At 55.8% G+C, this 19779-nt stretch overlaps 1 protein-coding gene across 1 annotated transcript in view; it reads left to right on the top strand.

Annotated features, from left to right (window-relative positions):
- The window catches only part of CUL9 (cullin 9), a 215668-nt gene that overhangs the window by 99888 nt on the left and 96001 nt on the right, over positions 1–19779 (top strand). The window contains exons 26-27 of the mRNA XM_075338942.1: positions 8061–8241; positions 8317–8462. Of these exons, the coding sequence (XP_075195057.1) occupies positions 8061–8241; positions 8317–8462 (327 nt within the window). The remainder of the gene's footprint in view (positions 1–8060; positions 8242–8316; positions 8463–19779) is intronic.

The following is a 19779-nucleotide window of genomic DNA, read 5'->3' on the forward strand; positions in this document are numbered from 1 at the left end:
AGGAAGATGCTGGTGATGAGAAGGAGGATGAGAGGCTGGTGGGGAGGAGAAGGAGGAAGAGATGCTGGTGGGGAGGAGAAGGTGGAAGAGATGCTGGTGGGGAGGAGAAGGAGGAAGAGATGCTGGTGGGGAGGAGGAGGAAGAGATGCTGGTGGGGAGGAGGAGGAGGAAGAGATGCTGGTGGGGAGGATCAGGAGGAAGAGATGCTGGTGGGGAGGAGGAGGAGGAAGAGATGCTGGTGGGGAGGAGGAGGAGGAAGAGATGCTGGTGGGGAGGAGGAGGAGGAAGAGATGCTGGTGGGGAGGAGGAGGAGGAAGAGATGCTGGTGGGGAGGAGGAGGAGGAAGAGATGCTGGTGGGGAGGAGGAGGAGGAAGAGATGCTGGTGGGGAGGAGGAGGAGGAAGAGATGCTGGTGGGGAGAAGGAGGAGGAAGAGATGCTGGTGGGGAGGAGGAGGAGGAGGAAGAGATGTTGAGGGGAGGAGAAGGAGGAAGAGATGCTGGTGGGGAGGAGGAAGAGATGCTGATGGGTAGGAGGAAGAGATGCTGGTGGGGAGGAGGAGGAGGAGGAAGAGATGCTGGTGGGGAGGAGGAGGAGGAGGAGGAAGATATGCTGGTGGGGAGGAGGAGGAGGAGGAAGAGATGCTGGTGGGGATGAGGAGGAAGAGAAGCTGGTGGGGAGGAGGAGGAAGAGAAGCTGGTGGGGAGGAGGAGGAGGAAGATATGCTGGTGGGGAGGAGGAGGAGGAAGCGATGCTGGTGGGGAGGAGGAGGAAGAGATGCTGGTGGGGAGGAGGAGGAAGAGATGCTGGTGGGGAGGAGGAGGAGGAAGAGATGTTGAGGGGAGGAGAAGGAGGAAGAGATGCTGGTGGGGAGGAGGAAGAGATGCTGATGGGGAGGAGGAAGAGATGCTGGTGGGGAGGAGGAGGAGGAAGAGATGCTGGTGGGGAGGAGGAGGAGGAGGAAGATATGCTGGTGGGGAGGAGAAGGTGGAAGAGATGCTGGTGGGGAGGAGAAGGAGGAAGAGATGCTGGTGGGGAGGAGGAGGAGGAGGAAGAGATGCTGGTGGGGAGGAGGAGGAAGAGATGCTGGTGGGGAGGAGGAGGAAGAGATGCTGGTGGGGAGGAGGAGGAAGAGATGCTGGTGGGGAGGAGAAGGAGGAAGAGATGTTGGTGGGGAGGAGAAGGAGGAAGAGATGCTGATGGGGAGGAGAAGGAGGAAGAGATGCTGGTGGGGAGGAAAAGGAAGAGATGCTGGTGGGGAGGAGGAGGAGGAAGAGATGCTGGTGGGGAGGATCAGGAGGAAGAGATGCTGGTGGGGAGGAGGAGGAGGAAGAGATGCTGGTGGGGAGGAGGAGGAGGAAGAGATGCTGGTGGGGAGGAGGAGGAGGAAGAGATGCTGGTGGGGAGGAGGAAGAGATGCTGGTGGGGAGGACGAGGAGGAAGAGATGCTGATGGGGAGGAGGAGGAGGAAGAGATTCTGGTGGGGAGGAGAAGGAGGAAGAGATGCTGATGGGGAGGAGAAGGAGGAAGAGATGCTGGTGGGGAGGAAAAGGAAGAGATGCTGGTGGGGAGGAGGAGGAGGAGGAAGAGATGCTGGTGGGGAGGATCAGGAGGAAGAGATGCTGGTGGGGAGGAGGAGGAGGAAGAGATGCTGGTGGGGAGGAGGAGGAGGAAGAGATGCTGGTGGGGAGGAGGAGGAGGAAGAGATGCTGGTGGGGAGGAGGAGGAGGAAGAGATGCTGGTGGGGAGGAGGAGGAGGAAGAGATGCTGGTGGGGAGGACGAGGAGGAAGAGATGCTGATGGGGAGGAGGAAGAGATGCTGGTGGGGAGGAGGAAGAGATGCTGGTGGGGAGGAGGAAGAGATGCTGGTGGGGAGGAGGAAGAGATGCTGATGGGGAGGAGGAAGAGATGCTGGTGGGGAGGAAGAAGAGATGCTGGTGGGGAGGAGGAAGAGATGCTGGTGGGGCGGAGGAGGAGGAAGAGATGCTGGTGGGGAGGAGGAGGAGGAGGAGGAAGATATGCTGGTGGGGAGGAGGAGGAGGAAGATATGCTGGTGGGGAGGAGGAGGAGGAAGATATGCTGGTGGGGAGGAGGAGGAGGAAGATATGCTGGTGGGGAGGAGGAGGAGGAAGAGATGCTGGTGGGGAGGAGGAGGAGGAAGAGATGCTGGTGGGGAGGAGGAGGAGGAAGAGATGCTGGTGGGGAGAAGGAGGAGGAAGAGATGCTGGTGGGGAGGGGGAGGAGGAAGAGATGTTGAGGGGAGGAGGAGGAGGAGGAAGAGATGCTGGTGGGGAGGAGGAAGAGATGCTGGTGGGGAGGAGGAAGAGATGCTGATGGGGAGGAGGAAGAGATGCTGTTGGGGAGGAGGAGGAGGAGGAGGAAGAGATGCTGGTGGGGAGGAGGAGGAGGAGGAAGATATGCTGGTGGGGAGGAGGAGGAGGAGGAAGAGATGCTGGTGGGGAGGAGGAGGAAGAGAATCTGGTGGGGAGGAGGAGGAGGAAGATATGCTGGTGGGGAGGAGGAAGCGATGCTGGTGGGAGGAGGAGGAGGAAGAGATGCTGGTGGGGAGGAGGAGGAAGAGATGCTGGTGGGGAGGAGGAGGAGGAAGAGATGTTGAGGGGAGGAGAAGGAGGAAGAGATGCTGGTGGGGAGGAGGAAGAGATGCTGATGGGGAGGAGGAAGAGATGCTGGTGAGGAGGAGGAGGAAGAGATGCTGGTGGGGAGGAGGCGGAGGAGGAGGAAGATATGCTGGTGGGGAGGAGGAGGAGGAGGAAGAGATGCTGGTGGGGAGGAGGAGGAAGAGAAGCTGGTGGGGAGGAGGAGGAGGAAGATATGCTGGTGGGGAGGAGGAGGAGGAAGCGATGCTGGTGGGGAGGAGGAGGAGGAAGAGATGCTGGTGGGGAGGAGGAGGAAGAGATGCTGGTGGGGAGGAAGAGGAGGAGGAAGAGATGCTGGTGGGGAGGAGGAGGAGGAAGAGATGCTGGTGGGCAGGAAGAGGAGGAAGAGATGCTGGTGGGCAAGAGGAAGAGATGCTGGTGGGGAGGAGGAAGAGATGCTGGTGGGCAGGAGGAAGAGATGCTGGTGGGGAGGAGGAAGAGATGCTGGTGGGGAGGAGGAGGAGGAGGAAGAGATGCTGGTGGGGGGGAGGAGGAAGAGATGCTGGTGGGGAGGAGGAGGAAGAGATGCTGGTGGGGGGGAGGAGGAGGAGGAAGAGATGCTGGTGGGGAGGAGGAGGAGGAGGAAGAGATGCTGGTGGGGAGGAGGAGGAGGAAGAGATGCTGGTGGGCAGGAGGAAGAGATGCTGGTGGGGAGGAAGAAGAGATGCTGGTGGGGAGGAGGAAGAGATGCTGGTGGGGAGGAGGAAGAGATGCTGGTGGGGAGGAGGAAGAGATGCTGGTGGGGAGGAGGAAGAGATGCTGGTGGGGAGGAGGAAGAGATGCTGGTGGGGTGGAGGAAGAGATGCTGGTGGGGTGGAGGAAGAGATGCTGGTGGGGAGGAGGAAGAGATGCTGGTGGGGAGGAGGAAGAGATGCTGGTGGGCAGGAGGAAGAGATGCTGGTGGGGAGGAGGAAGAGATGCTGGTGGGGAGGAGGAAGAGATGCTGGTGGGGAGGAGGAAGAGATGCTGGTGGGGAGGAGGAAGAGATGCTGGTGGGCAGGAGGAAGAGATGCTGGTGGGCAGGAGGAAGAGATGCTGGTGGGGAGGAGGAAGAGATGCTGGTGGGGAGGAGGAAGAGATGCTGGTGGGGAGGAGGAAGAGATGCTGGTGGGGAGGAGGAGGAAGAGATGCTGGTGGGGAGGAGGAGGAGGAGGAAGAGATGCTGGTGGGGAGGAGGAGGAGGAAGAGATGCTGGTGGGGAGGAGGAAGAGATGCTGGTGGGGAGGAGGAAGAGATGCTGGTGGGGAGGAGGAAGAGATGCTGATGGGGAGGAGGAAGAGATGCTGGTGGGGAGGAAGAAGAGATGCTGGTGGGGAGGAGGAAGAGATGCTGGTGGGGCGGAGGAGGAGGAAGAGATGCTGGTGGGGAGGAGGAGGAGGAGGAGGAAGATATGCTGGTGGGGAGGAGGAGGAGGAAGATATGCTGGTGGGGAGGAGGAGGAGGAAGATATGCTGGTGGGGAGGAGGAGGAGGAAGATATGCTGGTGGGGAGGAGGAGGAGGAAGAGATGCTGGTGGGGAGGAGGAGGAGGAAGAGATGCTGGTGGGGAGGAGGAGGAGGAAGAGATGCTGGTGGGGAGAAGGAGGAGGAAGAGATGCTGGTGGGGAGGGGGAGGAGGAAGAGATGTTGAGGGGAGGAGGAGGAGGAGGAAGAGATGCTGGTGGGGAGGAGGAAGAGATGCTGGTGGGGAGGAGGAAGAGATGCTGATGGGGAGGAGGAAGAGATGCTGTTGGGGAGGAGGAGGAGGAGGAGGAAGAGATGCTGGTGGGGAGGAGGAGGAGGAGGAAGATATGCTGGTGGGGAGGAGGAGGAGGAGGAAGAGATGCTGGTGGGGAGGAGGAGGAAGAGAATCTGGTGGGGAGGAGGAGGAGGAAGATATGCTGGTGGGGAGGAGGAAGCGATGCTGGTGGGGAGGAGGAGGAGGAAGAGATGCTGGTGGGGAGGAGGAGGAAGAGATGCTGGTGGGGAGGAGGAGGAGGAAGAGATGTTGAGGGGAGGAGAAGGAGGAAGAGATGCTGGTGGGGAGGAGGAAGAGATGCTGATGGGGAGGAGGAAGAGATGCTGGTGAGGAGGAGGAGGAAGAGATGCTGGTGGGGAGGAGGCGGAGGAGGAGGAAGATATGCTGGTGGGGAGGAGGAGGAGGAGGAAGAGATGCTGGTGGGGAGGAGGAGGAAGAGAAGCTGGTGGGGAGGAGGAGGAGGAAGATATGCTGGTGGGGAGGAGGAGGAGGAAGCGATGCTGGTGGGGAGGAGGAGGAGGAAGAGATGCTGGTGGGGAGGAGGAGGAAGAGATGCTGGTGGGGAGGAAGAGGAGGAGGAAGAGATGCTGGTGGGGAGGAGGAGGAGGAAGAGATGCTGGTGGGCAGGAAGAGGAGGAAGAGATGCTGGTGGGCAAGAGGAAGAGATGCTGGTGGGGAGGAGGAAGAGATGCTGGTGGGCAGGAGGAAGAGATGCTGGTGGGGAGGAGGAAGAGATGCTGGTGGGGAGGAGGAGGAGGAGGAAGAGATGCTGGTGGGGGGGAGGAGGAAGAGATGCTGGTGGGGAGGAGGAGGAAGAGATGCTGGTGGGGGGGAGGAGGAGGAGGAAGAGATGCTGGTGGGGAGGAGGAGGAGGAGGAAGAGATGCTGGTGGGGAGGAGGAGGAGGAAGAGATGCTGGTGGGCAGGAGGAAGAGATGCTGGTGGGGAGGAAGAAGAGATGCTGGTGGGGAGGAGGAAGAGATGCTGGTGGGGAGGAGGAAGAGATGCTGGTGGGGAGGAGGAAGAGATGCTGGTGGGGAGGAGGAAGAGATGCTGGTGGGGAGGAGGAAGAGATGCTGGTGGGGTGGAGGAAGAGATGCTGGTGGGGTGGAGGAAGAGATGCTGGTGGGGAGGAGGAAGAGATGCTGGTGGGGAGGAGGAAGAGATGCTGGTGGGCAGGAGGAAGAGATGCTGGTGGGGAGGAGGAAGAGATGCTGGTGGGGAGGAGGAAGAGATGCTGGTGGGGAGGAGGAAGAGATGCTGGTGGGGAGGAGGAAGAGATGCTGGTGGGCAGGAGGAAGAGATGCTGGTGGGCAGGAGGAAGAGATGCTGGTGGGGAGGAGGAAGAGATGCTGGTGGGGAGGAGGAAGAGATGCTGGTGGGGAGGAGGAAGAGATGCTGGTGGGGAGGAGGAGGAAGAGATGCTGGTGGGGAGGAGGAGGAGGAGGAAGAGATGCTGGTGGGGAGGAGGAGGAGGAAGAGATGCTGGTGGGGAGGAGGAAGAGATGCTGGTGGGGAGGAGGAAGAGATGCTGGTGGGGAGGAGGAAGAGATGCTGGTGGGGAGGAGAAGGAGGAAAAGATGCTTGGGGGGAGGAGGAGGAAAAGATGCTTGGGGGGAGGAGATGGAAGAGATGCTGGTGGGGAGGAGGAGGAGGAGGAGGAAGAGATGCTGGTGGGGAGGAGGAAGAGAAAGTGGTGAGGAGGAGGAGCAGGGGTCGACAATTGGGAAGATCAATAGAAGAGATCTTAAAGGGAAATTGTCAGACGGTTTTTGCTTCATAATCTGAAGACAAGAGGAGATCACTGAAACACAGATTTCAGCGGTGTGTCAATTATCAGGCTGTGTGCTGTTTACTTATAATTAAGGAGGACCAGTAAGAGAGAATGGTGACGAGAAGGGGGATAGTAAGCACTAGGAGAAGGTGGTATGGAGAAGAGGGTCAAAGAGGAGGAGATTGTGAGGTGGGGAGGAGAAGGCCAGCTAGGAGGGGATGAGGGGGAGCTGGACCAATAGGAGTAAATGGGGAGGGAAAAGTGACATGGTGAGGGGGATAACCATAAAGAGAGGATAATGAGGGGCAGGGGAGATGATGAGTAGGAAGGCCGGGAGGAGGAAACAGTAAGTGAAAGGGTTAATGTGGAGATGCTGATGGTGACAAAGAGGAGCTGGTGAGGAGTAGGAGGATGGGGGTTGAGGTGTTTGTTAGGAAGATAACCAGGAGGACTAAACTGTGAAGGCTTGAGGAGTAGATGCGAAGGAGCAGGACCCTGGAGATGGTGAGAATGTAAATGGATGGGAAGGAGGAGATGGTGAGGGTAAAGGGGGATGGTAAAAGTGAGGAAGACACCCTGAGGAGGACGAGAAGGAGGAGCTGGTAAGCGGAAAAGGAGATGGGAGGCGGAGGAGCCGAGGAGAAATGGGTCATCAGGAGATGGTCAGGGGGAGGAGATGGTGAGGGTGTAATTGGATGGGGAGAAGAAAGAAAAGGAGATGGGAAAGGGTAAGGAGGAGGAGGAGAAGATAAGGGTCAGCGAGAGTAGCAGGATATGGTTAGGCTGCAAGTGGATAGGGAGGCTATGTGGGGGGCTCATACTGTATATAGGAGTTATGTGGGGCTCATATTCTATTTGGGAGGATATGTGGGGCTCATACTGTATAGCTATGTGAGGGCTCTTACTGTATGTAGTGAGGCTGTGAGGTCTCATACTGAATATAGGAGTTTATTTTAGGGCTCATGCTGTATATAGGGGCTGCATGAGGGGTCAAATTGTATATAAAGAGGCTGTGTTGGCTTGTACTGTATAGAGGAGACTATGTGAGAGCTCATATTGTATATAGAGCAGCTATAGGTTGGCTCACACTGTATGTCGAGATGCTATGTGGCAGCTCATAATGTATATATGGACTATGTGAGAGCTCATATTGTATATAGAGGGGCTCATTCTGTATATTGGAGGCTCTGTGGGGGCTCAAGCTGTATAAATGAGGATATGTGGGGCTGACTGTATATAAAGAGGCTATGTGGGGGCTCATCCTGTATATGGGGGGCTGTGTGTGGGTTCTCTCTATTGGAGACATCCTCCTATGGTAATGTTGGCTTCTTCTTGGTTGTAGTTGTGGTCACTATGATCAGGGGCATCCTCTATGATAATGGTGTTTTTTTCTCAGTTGTAGTTATGGTCACTCTATGAACAGGGGCGTCCTCTATGTTGATGGTGGGTTCTTCTCAGTTATACTATGATCAGGGGCATCCTCCATGATAATCGTGGGTTCTTCTCAGCTGTAATTGTGGTCACTATGATTGGAGACCTCCTCTATGATAATGGTGCGATCTTCTTAGTTGTAGTTGTGGTCACTCTATGATCAGGGGCATCCTCTATGATAATCGTGGGTTCTTCTCAGCTGTAGTCACTCTATGATCGTAGACATCCTCTATGATGATGGTGGGTTCTTCTCAGCTGTAGTCACTCTATGATCGTAGACATCTTCTATGATAATCGTGGGTTCTTCTCAGCTGTAGTTGTGGTCACTCTATGATCGTAGACATCCTCTATGATGATGGTGGGTTCTTCTTGGTTTTAGCTGTGGTCACTCTATGATGAGGACTTCATATGGTGGATTGTTCTTCTCGGCTGTAGCGTCTCATTGTGTCTTCTGTATCTTCAGGTGATGGAGGAGAGCCCTGTACTGCAGGTTGAGAGTGTGGAGGATGCTGAGGTCCAGATCTCTGTGCTATCGCCTCGATGTTGGACTATATCACCGCTCTGCTATCTGACTGATCCCTCTAAGTATCTTCCAGATACTCTTGGCACCGCTCTGCAGCGCTTCACTGACTTCTATGCAAAGAGTAAGTGTCCTGCGATGTCTGCGGCTGTGACCTCGATTAGTGTTCGCTGATTGCTGTCTTATGTGCTCTCCTCAGGTCAGGTAGCTCTGGGCTCAGACCTCACTCAGTCTCGCCGGCTGCAGTGGACTTGGTTAGGGAACGCTGAGGTACAATATGGAGACCTGATGCTCAGAGTCTCCTCCCTGCAGATGTTCATCCTACTGCTCTTCAACCAGCACCAGGTGAGATGTGCCGCCCCCCCGTGCCGTAGAGATAGTAAGGCAGAGGCGTCTACACCACATTACTCATTATTATGCAGATTGGAGTTGTGTTCTTCACGTATCTTGCTGGACATCTTTGTGTCTCCTCCTGGGTCCCTGAAATCAGTCCCAGACTTGTGATAATCAGTCACTGCTCCAATTAAAGGAGCATTAACCCAAGAGACTGGTCCACATCATTATAGAGGTTGTCCAGAACTTTAACGATGTTGATGGCCTATCGGTGCTATGATTCCAGCTCACCACTGATGTTAACCTTGTCCGTCCAGGACCGGGACGATGACTCTGCCGCAGCCTGGATGTAGTTCAGCTCTTCCAACAGATTCTTCTTTAGTCCGGTCAGATTCACACAGAGCACATTGGATGATATGATGTCGGTTGGACTAGCGCTGACGTTCACTCAAAAGCAACTGTCATGCCAGCGCTAATCCACTCGCCATCATATCACCCAGTGTGCTCTGTGTGATTCTGACATTCGTAGAGCTGAACTATCCTATCATAGCCCATCAGTGTCTGACCGGTGGGGTGCGACAGCCGACGCCTTTGCCTATCAGCTGTTCCCGGTGGGTAGACGGCCACCATGTCCCAAAAAGGCTGCAACGTCAGCAAGGAAGAGTCATACACTGGACCGCAATTCTGAAGAAAAAGCAAAGCTGTGAAAGTTACCTCCACTAGGTATATAAAGGTATATAGAGTATCTCACTGATCACTTTCTTCCATGGTCCAAAAAAAGAACCAAACCATCCATAGCAAAATCATCCAATGCTAACAATGCCCCAGCTGCAGAGAAGACCTCTGAGACATTGGCTGCTATGGGCATAACAGGAGAGAAGCTCATGGTGAGGCCACCGGCCTCCCCAAACACAACACTATTGTAAACCTTTGGAGTATGCTCCAACAAAAACTCTGAGGGTGGGAGGCTGATCACACGGCACAACGACTCTGGGGGGCGATCACATGGAAACTGCAGCTCTGGAAGGCGATCACATGGCACAGCGGCTCTGGGGGGGCGATCACATGGCACAGCGGCTCTGGGGATCGATCTCATGGTACAGCGGCTTTGGAGGCCGATCAGCGGCTCTGGGGGCGATCACATGGAAACGGCAGCTCTGGAGGCCGATCACGTCGCACAGCGGCTCTGGGGGGCAATCACATGGCACAGCGGCTCTGGGGGGCAATCACATGGCACAGCGGCTCTGGGGACCGATTTCATGGTACAGCGGCTCTGGAGGCCGATCAGCGGCTCAGGGGGCCGATCTCATGGCACAGCGGCTCTGGGGGCGATCACATGGAAACGGCAGCTCTGGGGGGCGATCACATGGCACAGCGGCTCTGGGGGGCGATCACATGGCACAGCGGCTCTGGGGGGGCGATCACATGGCACAGCGGCTCTGGGGGGCGATCACATGGCACAGCGGCTCTGGGGGGCAATCACATGGCACAGCGGCTCTGGGGGGCAATCACATGGCACAGCGGCTCTGGGGGGCAATCACATGGCACAGCGGCTCTGGGGGGAGAATCTGACGTCCTGCAAAGAAATTCAAGCAAAAACTCTGCAATAGCAAGTAGAATGGATGCGCGAGCTGTGACGGGTGCGGTGCTACATGGGACTGAGCGCTGCAGTCACCGCTCCTCACAATATAATCTGTGCTGCAGGGATTGTTGTTCTGATACAAATCCTGGTATTAGGAAATTTTATCCTCTGACGACCGCTGATCCGCACATTACACGGACGGAGGTGCATCAACCATCCTGAGGAAAAATCACATAGCGAGTGTATATAGGGCCCCTCGTGTGTGTATATAGGGCCACTCGTGTGTGTGTATATAGAGACCCTCGTGTGTGTATATAGGGACCCTCGTGTGTATATACTGTAGGGCCCCTCGTGTGTATATAGGGCCCCTCGTGTGTGTATATAGGGCCCCTCGTGTGTGTGTATATAGGGCCCCTCGTGTGTGTGTATATAGGGCCCCTCGTGTGTGAGTATATATAAGGCCCCTCGTGTGTGTATATAGGGACCCTCGTGTGTGTATATAGGGACCTTCGTGTGTGTATATAGGGACCCTCGTGTGTGTATATAGGGACCCTCGTGTGTGTATATAGGGAGCCTCGTGTGTGTGTATATAGGGACCCTCGTGTGTATATACTGTAGGGCCCCGTGTGTGTGTGTGTATATAGGGCCCCTCGTGTGTGTATATAGGGACCCTCGTGTGTGTATATAGGGACCTTCGTGTGTGTATATAGGGACCCTCGTGTGTGTATATAGGGACCCTCGTGTGTGTATATAGGGAGCCTCGTGTGTGTGTATATAGGGACCCTCGTGTGTATATACTGTAGGGCCCCGTGTGTGTGTGTGTATATAGGGCCCCTCGTGTGTGTGTATATAGGGCCCCTCGTGTGTGTATATAGGGACCCTCGTGTGTGTATATACGGCCCTTGTGTGTGTATATAGAGACCCTCGTGTGTGTATATAGGGCCCCTCGTGTGTGTATATAGGGACCCTCGTGTGTGTATATAGGGACCTTCGTGTGTGTATATAGGGACCTTCAGGTGTGTGTATATAGGGACCCTCGCGTGTGTATATAGGGACCCTCGCATATGTATATAGGGACCCTCGTTTGTGTGTGTATATATAGGGACCCTTGTAAGTGTGTGTATATAGGGACCCTCGTGTGTGTGTGTGTGTATATATAGGGACCCTCGTGTGTGTATATAGGGACCCTCGTGTGTGTGTATATAGAGACCCTTGTGTGTGTATATAGGGCCCCTTGTGTGTATATAGGGACCCTCGTGTGTGTATATAGGGACCCTCGTGTGTGTATATAGGGACCCTCGTGTGTGTATATAGGGACCCTCGTGTATGTATATAGGGACCTTCGTGTGTATGTGTATATAGGGACCCTCGTGTGTGTATATAGGGACCCTCGGGTGTGTGTATATAGGGACCTTCAGGTGTGTGTATATAGGGACCTTCGGGTGTGTATATAGGGATCCTCGCGTGTGTATATAGGGACCCTCGCGTATGTATATAGGGACCCTCGTGTGTGTGTATATAGGGACCCTTGTAAGTGTGTATATAGGGACCCTCGTATGTGTGTGTGTATATAGGGACCCTCGTGTGTGTGTATAGGGACCCTCGTGTGTGTATATAGGGACCCTCGTGTGTGTGTGTGTGTGTATATAGGGACCCTCGTGTGTGTATATAGGGACCCTCGTGTGTGTGTGTGTGTGTATAGGGCCCCTCGTGTATATAGGGCCCTTCGTGTGTGTATATAGGGACCCTCATGTGTGTGTATATAGGGACCCTCGTGTGTATATAGGGACCCTCCTGTGTGTATATAGGGACCCTCGTGTGTGTATATAGGGACCTTAGTGTGTGTATATAGGGCCCCTCATGTGTGTATATAGGGCCCCTCATGTGTGTATATAGGGCCCCTCGTGTGTATATAGGGACCTTCGTGTATATATAGGGACCCTCGTGTGTGTATAAAGGGACCCTCGTGTGTGTATATAGGGACCCTCGTGTGTGTGTATATAGGGACCTTCGTGTGTGTATATAGAGACCCTTGTGCGTGTATATAGGGACCTTCGTGTGTGTATATAGGGCCCCTCATGTATATATAGGGACCCTCGTGTGTGTATATAGGGACCCTCGTGTGTGTATATAGGGCCCCTCAAGTGTATATAGGGACCCTCGTGTGTGTATATAGGGCCCCTCATGTATATATAGGGACCCTCGTGTGTGTATATAGGGACCCTCGCGTGTGTATATAGGGACCTTCGCGTGTGTATATAGGGACCCTCGTGTGTGTATATAGGGTCCCTCGTGTGTGTATATAGGGACCTTCGTGTGTGTATATAGGGACCCTCGTGTGTGTATATAGGGACCCTTGTGTGTGTGTGTATATAGGGACCCTCGTGTGTGTGTGTATATATAGGGACCCACGGGTGTGTATTTAGGGCCCCTCACGTGTGTATATAGGGACCCTCGCGTGTGTATATAGGGACCATCGTGTGTGTGTATACAGGGACCCTCGTGTGTGTGTGTGTGTGTATATAGGGACCTTCGTGTGTGTATATAGGGACCCTCGTGTGTGTATATAGGGACCCTCGTGTGTGTATATAGGGCCTCTCGTGTGTGTATAAAGGGAGCTTTCGTGTGAGTATATAGGAACCTTCGTGTGTGTATATAGGAACCTTCGTGTGTGTATATAGGAACCTTTGTGTGTGTATATAGGGACCCTCGTGTGTGTGTATATAGGGACCCTCGTGTGTGTATACAGGGACCTTCGTGTGTGTGTGTATATATAGGAACCCTCGGGTGTGTATATAGGGACCCTCGTGTGTGTATATAGGGACCCTTGTGTGTGTATATAGGGACCCTCGTGTGTGTGTGTGTGTGTATATAGGGACCCTCGTATGTGTATATAGGGACCCCCGTGTGTGCGTATATAGGGACCTTCGTGTGTGTATAAAGGGACCCTCGTGTGTGTATATAGGGACCCTTGTGTGTGTATATAGGGACCGTCGTGTGTGTGTGTGTGTATATAGGGACCCTCGTATGTGTATATAGGGACCCCCGTGTGTGCGTATATAGGGACCTTCGTGTGTGTATAAAGGGACCCTCGTGTGTGTATATAGGGACTGTCACAAACCACCGGGGGGGTCACTCAGAAATCCCCCGCGCTGGCTACCAGTACGTCACAATCGGGGGGTAACAAGTGGGGGTCACCCCTCCTTTATACCTCCCGACCGACAGACAGAGCACGTGACGCGCTCTCTAGCGCCCCTCTTATAGTCAGGCCAATTATGGAATTGCCCGACAATAAGCAAGGAGGCCGCTATACTACTTATGCCGATTATTGAAGGGTCCCCGGTGAGAGTAGGGTATATATTCCCCCGACCTCCGCGGGCGGAATATATAAAATCTCCCCGAATCTCACTGGCCTCCCCACAATAATCCTTGGCACAACTCGCTGCCACCAACCGCTTCACGGTAACTATTAGCCGAACACACAGACGTGGGATTCAAGATCGAGATAACAGAACAGCCCAAGATTAATTATATAATTTAATCAGCCTAAAGCACACTAGAAACTACAATATATACAATAGGGAATCTACAGAATATACATATGTCAGAGTACAGTTACAATCAAAGCATGGGTTACAAACAGGCATACACAGTTCCAGCAGTTACCTTGTTGCGTCTGGCCACAGGGGGGCGCTGTACCCAGGTTTCTAGGATCCTTCCCACAGATGTTTCCTACACGTGCCCCCAGCGAAAAGAACACTGGAAAATGGCCGAAGTAGGGTTATCAACCTGGGCCAATCCAGGTCCCCTCCTACCTTAGTGACCTCAGAGGGAGCACTGCTCCACCCCTGGCTTGAGTTATGGACAAAATCCACAACATGGAATATGGGCCATAACTTTGCCTGGGAGCGTCGTAGGCGGACGCCAATGCTCTCATTGTGACAGTTATGAATTTAGCTACAGAACGAGGGGACTCATGACCTGTCTGCCAGTTCCCCATTGGCTGATATCACGCCTGGGGCATTTCCCAATGTCCTGCTCCCATAAAAAGGGTGTGCCGGCATCGTCCGCATGCGGAGACACCATTTTTATGGTTGCCATATTTATCGGAAATATGGCTTGCGAGATATGAACCATTTTTTACTGGAGTCGTTCTGTCTGGCTATTTCCATAGCCTTGCTAACTAGCTAGCAGCCCCCACTACAGGGTCACGGCAGGGAGTCATCCTGTGTCCATTGTCCCTAAGCCACCTAATTTCCATATCACAGGACATGGCCATGGAGGTGTAAGTGGAACACTGAGAACAAGAAGGGAGGGGGCACTGCCAGGGAGTGATGAGGGATTATGACTGGAGTCATAATTCATCTTCATATCCCGGGATTTGCCTCACACCTCCCCCCTTTTGAGGGCGCTAGGGGGCAGCACACTCCGGTGTTCCCCCGTGCGCCCGTCCGCGACCTCTCCTTGTCGGGACAGCCCGTCTGCGTTACCGTGGTCACGGCCCCTTTTGTGGCGAATGGTGAAGTTGTATTGCTGGAGCGCAAGGCTCCATCGCAACAATCGCCCATTCGTCCCAGAGACGGTGTGCAACCAGCTGAGGGGATTGTGGTCCGTCTCCACGATGAAGTGGCGCCCGTATAGATAGGGTTGCAGACGCTGCAGGGCCCACACTATGGCCAGGCACTCCTTCTCCATCGTGGAATAGGCAACTTCCCTTGGTAACAGCTTCCTGCTCAGGTACAAGACTGGGTGCTCTTGGCTCGCAGAGTCCACCTGGCTGAGCACTGCACCGAGGCCGAAGTCACTGGCGTCGGTCTGTACTACAAACGGCCGCGTGAAGTCGGCTGCCTGTAGCACGGGCGGGCTGGACAGGGCGTCCTTTAGGGCCCGGAAGGCTGTCTCGCAGTCCATTGTCCAATCGACTGCAGAGGGCAGCTTCTTCTTGGTGAGGTCCGTCAAGGGCTTTGCCAGGCTACTATAGCATGGAACAAACCTCCTATAGTACCCAGCGGTCCCCAAGAAGGACATCACCTGCTTCTTGGTCCTGGGGGTGGGCCAGGATGCGATGGCTTCCACTTTCTCAGGCTCGGGCTTCAGTGTTCTCCCACCTACCCGGTGACCGAGGTACTGGACCTCGCTCATGGCCAGCTGACACTTTCCCGGCTTGATGGTCAAACCTGCCCGGTGGATCCGCCTGAGCACCTGTGCTAGATGCTCTAGGTGGTCCTCCCAGGTGGGACTGAAGACGGCAATGTCATCCAGGTACGCGGCCGCGTACCCTTCAAGTCCCTTGAGCAGGGTGTTGACCATCCGCTGGAAAGTGGCAGGGGCATTCCTCATCCCGAATGGCATCACCGTGGACTCGTACAGTCCAAATGGGGTAATAAAGGCAGAGCGTTCCCTGGCCTTGCGAGTCAGGGGGATCTGCCAATATCCCCGGCTCAGATCCATGATGGTCAGGTACTGAGCCCCGGCCAACTGATCGAGCAGGTCATCGATGCGTGGCATTGGGTACGCATCGGCGACCGTGACCGCATTGAGCCCCCTGTAGTCCACGCAGAACCGAGTGGTTCGGTCCTTCTTAGGGACGAGGACTACAGGCGAGGCCCAAGCGCTGTTGGATGCCTGGATCACCCCCAGCTTCAGCATCTCGTCAATCTCCTGGCGCATGTGTTGCTGCACCTCCAGGGAGACCCGATATGCTGAACGCCGGATCGGGGGATGATCCCCAGTGTCCACGTGATGGACAGCCAAGTCAGTCCTTCCGGGCTGGTTGGTAAACAACCCCCGGAAGGGGAGGAGGGTGGCCCACAGCTGGGACCGTTGGTCTTCCAAGAGCTGGTGGCCAACCTCCACATCCTCAATGGATCCGCCTGCCCTAACCTGGGCTAGCATATCCAAGAGGGTTTCCGCTTCTCCCTCCTCGGGCAGGTTGCACACGGGGAGCGCACATGCCTCCCGCTCATGATGTGCCTTCATCATGTTCACATGGAAGGGCTTCCGCCTTCCACGGGCAGGGTCCAGGGTGACCAGGTACGTTACAGGGTTGAGCTGCTGGTACACGAGGTATGGGCCTTCCCAGGCTGCCTGAAGCTTGTCCTGTGGTACGGGGACCAGTACCCACACCTTTTGACCCACTTGGTAGGTCCTCTCACAAGCGTTCTGGTCGTACCAACGCTTCTGATCGGCCTGGGCTTGAGCCATATTGTCGTGTACCAGTTGCGTCAAGGCCTGCATTTTGTCCCGGAAGCGCATGACATACTCGATAACCGACACTCCAGGGGTGGCCAAATCCCCTTCCCAAGCCTCTTTCACCAGAGCCAGGGGGCCCCGCACACGTCGCCCGTACAGGAGCTCAAACGGTGAGAATCCTGTTGAGGCCTGTGGAACCTCCCGGTAAGCAAATAACAGGTGTGGGAGATACCGCTCCCAGTCACGCCCATGGGAGTCGACCAACATCTTAAGCATCTGCTTTAAGGTGCCATTGAACCGCTCGCACAGGCCATTAGTCTGTGGATGGTACGGGCTGGCCACCAGATGTCGCACCTGGACTTGCTTACAGAGGGCCTCCATCAGCTGGGACATGAATTGGGTCCCCCGGTCAGTGAGCATTTCCTGGGGAAAACCCACTCGGGAGAAAATCTCCAGCAATGCGGTGGCCACCTTGTCAGCCCGAATGGACGACAAGGCCACTGCTTCTGGGTACCGGGTGGCATAGTCCACTACCGTCAGTAGGAAGCGTTTCCCGGAGCTGCTGGGGATGGCCAGCGGGCCGACCAGATCCACAGCCACCCTCCTGAAAGGCTCATCGATGATTGGCAGAGATACTAGTGGGGCTTTGGGGCGTGGCCCCGCCTTCCCCACTCTCTGACAGGTTTCACACGAACGGCAGTAGGCAGCCACATCGGCCCCCATTTTTGGCCAGTAGAAATGCTGGTTTAACCTGGCCTTGGTCTTAGCGATCCCTAGGTGTCCGGCCATCGGAATCTCATGTGCGATCCGCAACAACTCCGTCCGGAACGGATAGGGTACCACCAACTGTCGGTCCCTGGGCCACGCCTCCGGTGAACCCTGCTGGACCGTGGCCCGGTACAGCCGTCCTTGGTCCCAGACCACTCGCTCCGGGTCCGAGTCCGAGGGAGGCTGTGCCGCCTGCTCCTTAAGAGCTTTCAGGCTGTCGTCAGCTTCTAACGCTGCCTGAAACCCCTGACTAGATGTGGCCAGAATCGACGAGACTGTCACATCTTCAGTCAGTACCCCGGGACCTGTGTCCTGGCCTCCACCTGACTCGGCTGCCACTTGGTCAGAAGGGGAAGAGCTATCGGACCTCCGGGAGGCCCCTTGGCTTCCAGCACTCCCACTGCGGGTGACAGCGGCCACAGCCGCTGCGACCGTGGGTCGTGCCTGCTCCTCCTCCGTTCCTGACCAAGTCGCCGGTTCAGGCAGACCGACCTGGCTTCCTGACACCCCGGTTGTGGGGGAACCATGCACCGAGATCTTACCTGGGAGCACTTCCGCTCCTGGACCGGCCCCAATCTCACCTGCCTGTTCCCCTCCTGCAGCAACAGAACCCCGCTGTGAAATCTCTGGGGACCCCACATTTGCTGTGGTAGCCCCCACCCCACACACTGGTCCTCCCCCTGCAGCACCCTGCTCTCTGCTTATCCCTGCAGAGGGCAACAGATCCCAGCTCACAGGCTGGTTACTTGTAGAGGCATTGTCACACCTTTCTCTGACCCCCTCCCCTGTCACAGCTGCAGCTGAGTGTGTGTCTATGGTGTCTATGCAAGCAGAAATATCAGAGTTCACTCCCTCCTCCCTTACATCATTCATAGATAACACATTAACATTGTTAGGAGTCATGTCAGTACGGGCTGAAGGTTCAGCCCTTGGGGGGGGCCCAAACTGGGAGGTTATCTGCCCCAAATCTGTCCCAAGTAGCACGTTTGCAGGGATCCGATCAGTTACCCCCACCTCCCTCACCCCCCGCCCTGCGCCCCAGTCCACATAAATGTCAGCAACAGGCAGCGCCGGGTCAGTGCCTCCAATCCCGGAGACAGCGAGGGTTTTTCCAGGGATCAAGTCTTGGGGGGACACCATCTCAGGCCGCACCAGAGTCACCTCCGAGGCGCTGTCTCGCAGTCCTATGGTCACAGACCGGCCGACGGTGACAGGTTGGAAGCTGTCCAGGGACCTACCACCACCTCCACCCACACAATACACCTTGGGCGGCCCTTGGGACGGGGACGGAGCCGGGGCCTTGGGACGCTGAGGGCACATGGCCTTGAAGTGTCCAGGTAGGTTGCACTGGTGGCACCGTCTTGGTTCTGCCACGGGCCTGGAGAGGGGAGTTGAGGGGGACACCCCCTGCAGTCTAGGGGCAGGTGGGGCAGTCGCAGAGTTCATCTTACCCCCTCTCCAGGTGCTGCTGGTGGCTGCTCTCCTGGCTTCAGGAGCCCGATTGTTGGTGTAGTCATCGGCCAGGGCAGCTGTAGCCGTGGACCCCTTTGGCTTCTGGTCTCGGATGAACTGGCGGAGATCCTCAGGGCAGTTCCACAAGAGTTGCTCCGTGATGACCAAGTCCAGGATCTCTGGTCCGGTGGAAAGCTGCAGGCCTTGGGTCCAGTGGTCGGCAGCTCGGGCAAGTGCCCGCCGGTGGTCAGCCCAGGAGTCCTTTGGTCCCTTCTGCAGGGTCCGGAACTTCTTGCGGTAGGACTCCGGAGTGAGGTTGTACTGTTGGATCAGGGCCCGCTTGATGGTGTCGTAGCCCTGATCTGCCTCAGCAGGCAAGTCCCCAAGGATTTCCAGGGCCTTACCCCTTAAACGGGGGGTCAGGTATTTGGCCCACTGGTCCTTGTCCAGATGGTGCTGCAGGCAAGTCCGTTCAAAAGCAGTCAAGAAAGAGTCCAAGTCTCCATCCTTCTCCAGCACTGGGAAGTCCTCAACACGGACCTTTGGAAGTTTGGTGTCTTGAAGGTCACGTGTGGCTGATGAGGGCTGGAGCTTGGCTAGATGCAGCTGGTAGTCACGGTCTGCCTGTCGCTCCGCAGCCTCACGCTCCGCCTGGCGCTCTTCACGCGCTGCTTGCCGCTCCGCAGCCTCAGCATCACGCGCTGCCTGCCGCTCTGCCCTGCGCTCTGCCAGGAGTTCCTTGTAGCCCTTCTGGTCTCCAGCCTGGAGAAGGGCCATAGCCATTTGAAGAAGGCTATCCGAGCCTCCCAGGCTCGGTGGAATGGCACGTGGTGATCTGCGGCCCGCTGCGGAGCCTGGTGCTTCACTGTCCATTGCAGAGCGGAGGGCTGGCATCTGGCTCGTTGAGGACCCTTGGGTGAGCTGCTCCTCATCTTGTCCAGCAGTGCCAGGTTGTGCAATGTCCTCTGCAGAGCGGTTCTCTGGCGTCGAGCTCCTGGAGGACTCGTGGGCAACCTCCTCATTACTGTCCACAGCACCGTCCTCCCTCTCTTCGGCTCCTGCCTTAGCATTGGCCAGTTGCATAGCTCTGCTCCTGGTGCCATCAGCCATTCTTGCAGACTTTTGGTCACTGACACAGAACTGACACCTGATGCCTCCACACACCTTACAGTATCTGCACTCTGACACTCTAGTGTTGAGCTGGTCTGAAGACCCCAGCAGCCACAGCTGCTGCAGGCAGTCTTTAGTGTCTGGGAGTATGGGTCTCACACTCACACACACTATTATCTCGATCCCACCGCTATGCCACCAATATGTCACAAACCACCGGGGGGG

The sequence above is a fragment of the Anomaloglossus baeobatrachus genome, chromosome 3 (genome assembly GCF_048569485.1).
Source record: "Anomaloglossus baeobatrachus isolate aAnoBae1 chromosome 3, aAnoBae1.hap1, whole genome shotgun sequence".
NCBI lineage: Eukaryota > Metazoa > Chordata > Amphibia > Anura > Aromobatidae > Anomaloglossus > Anomaloglossus baeobatrachus.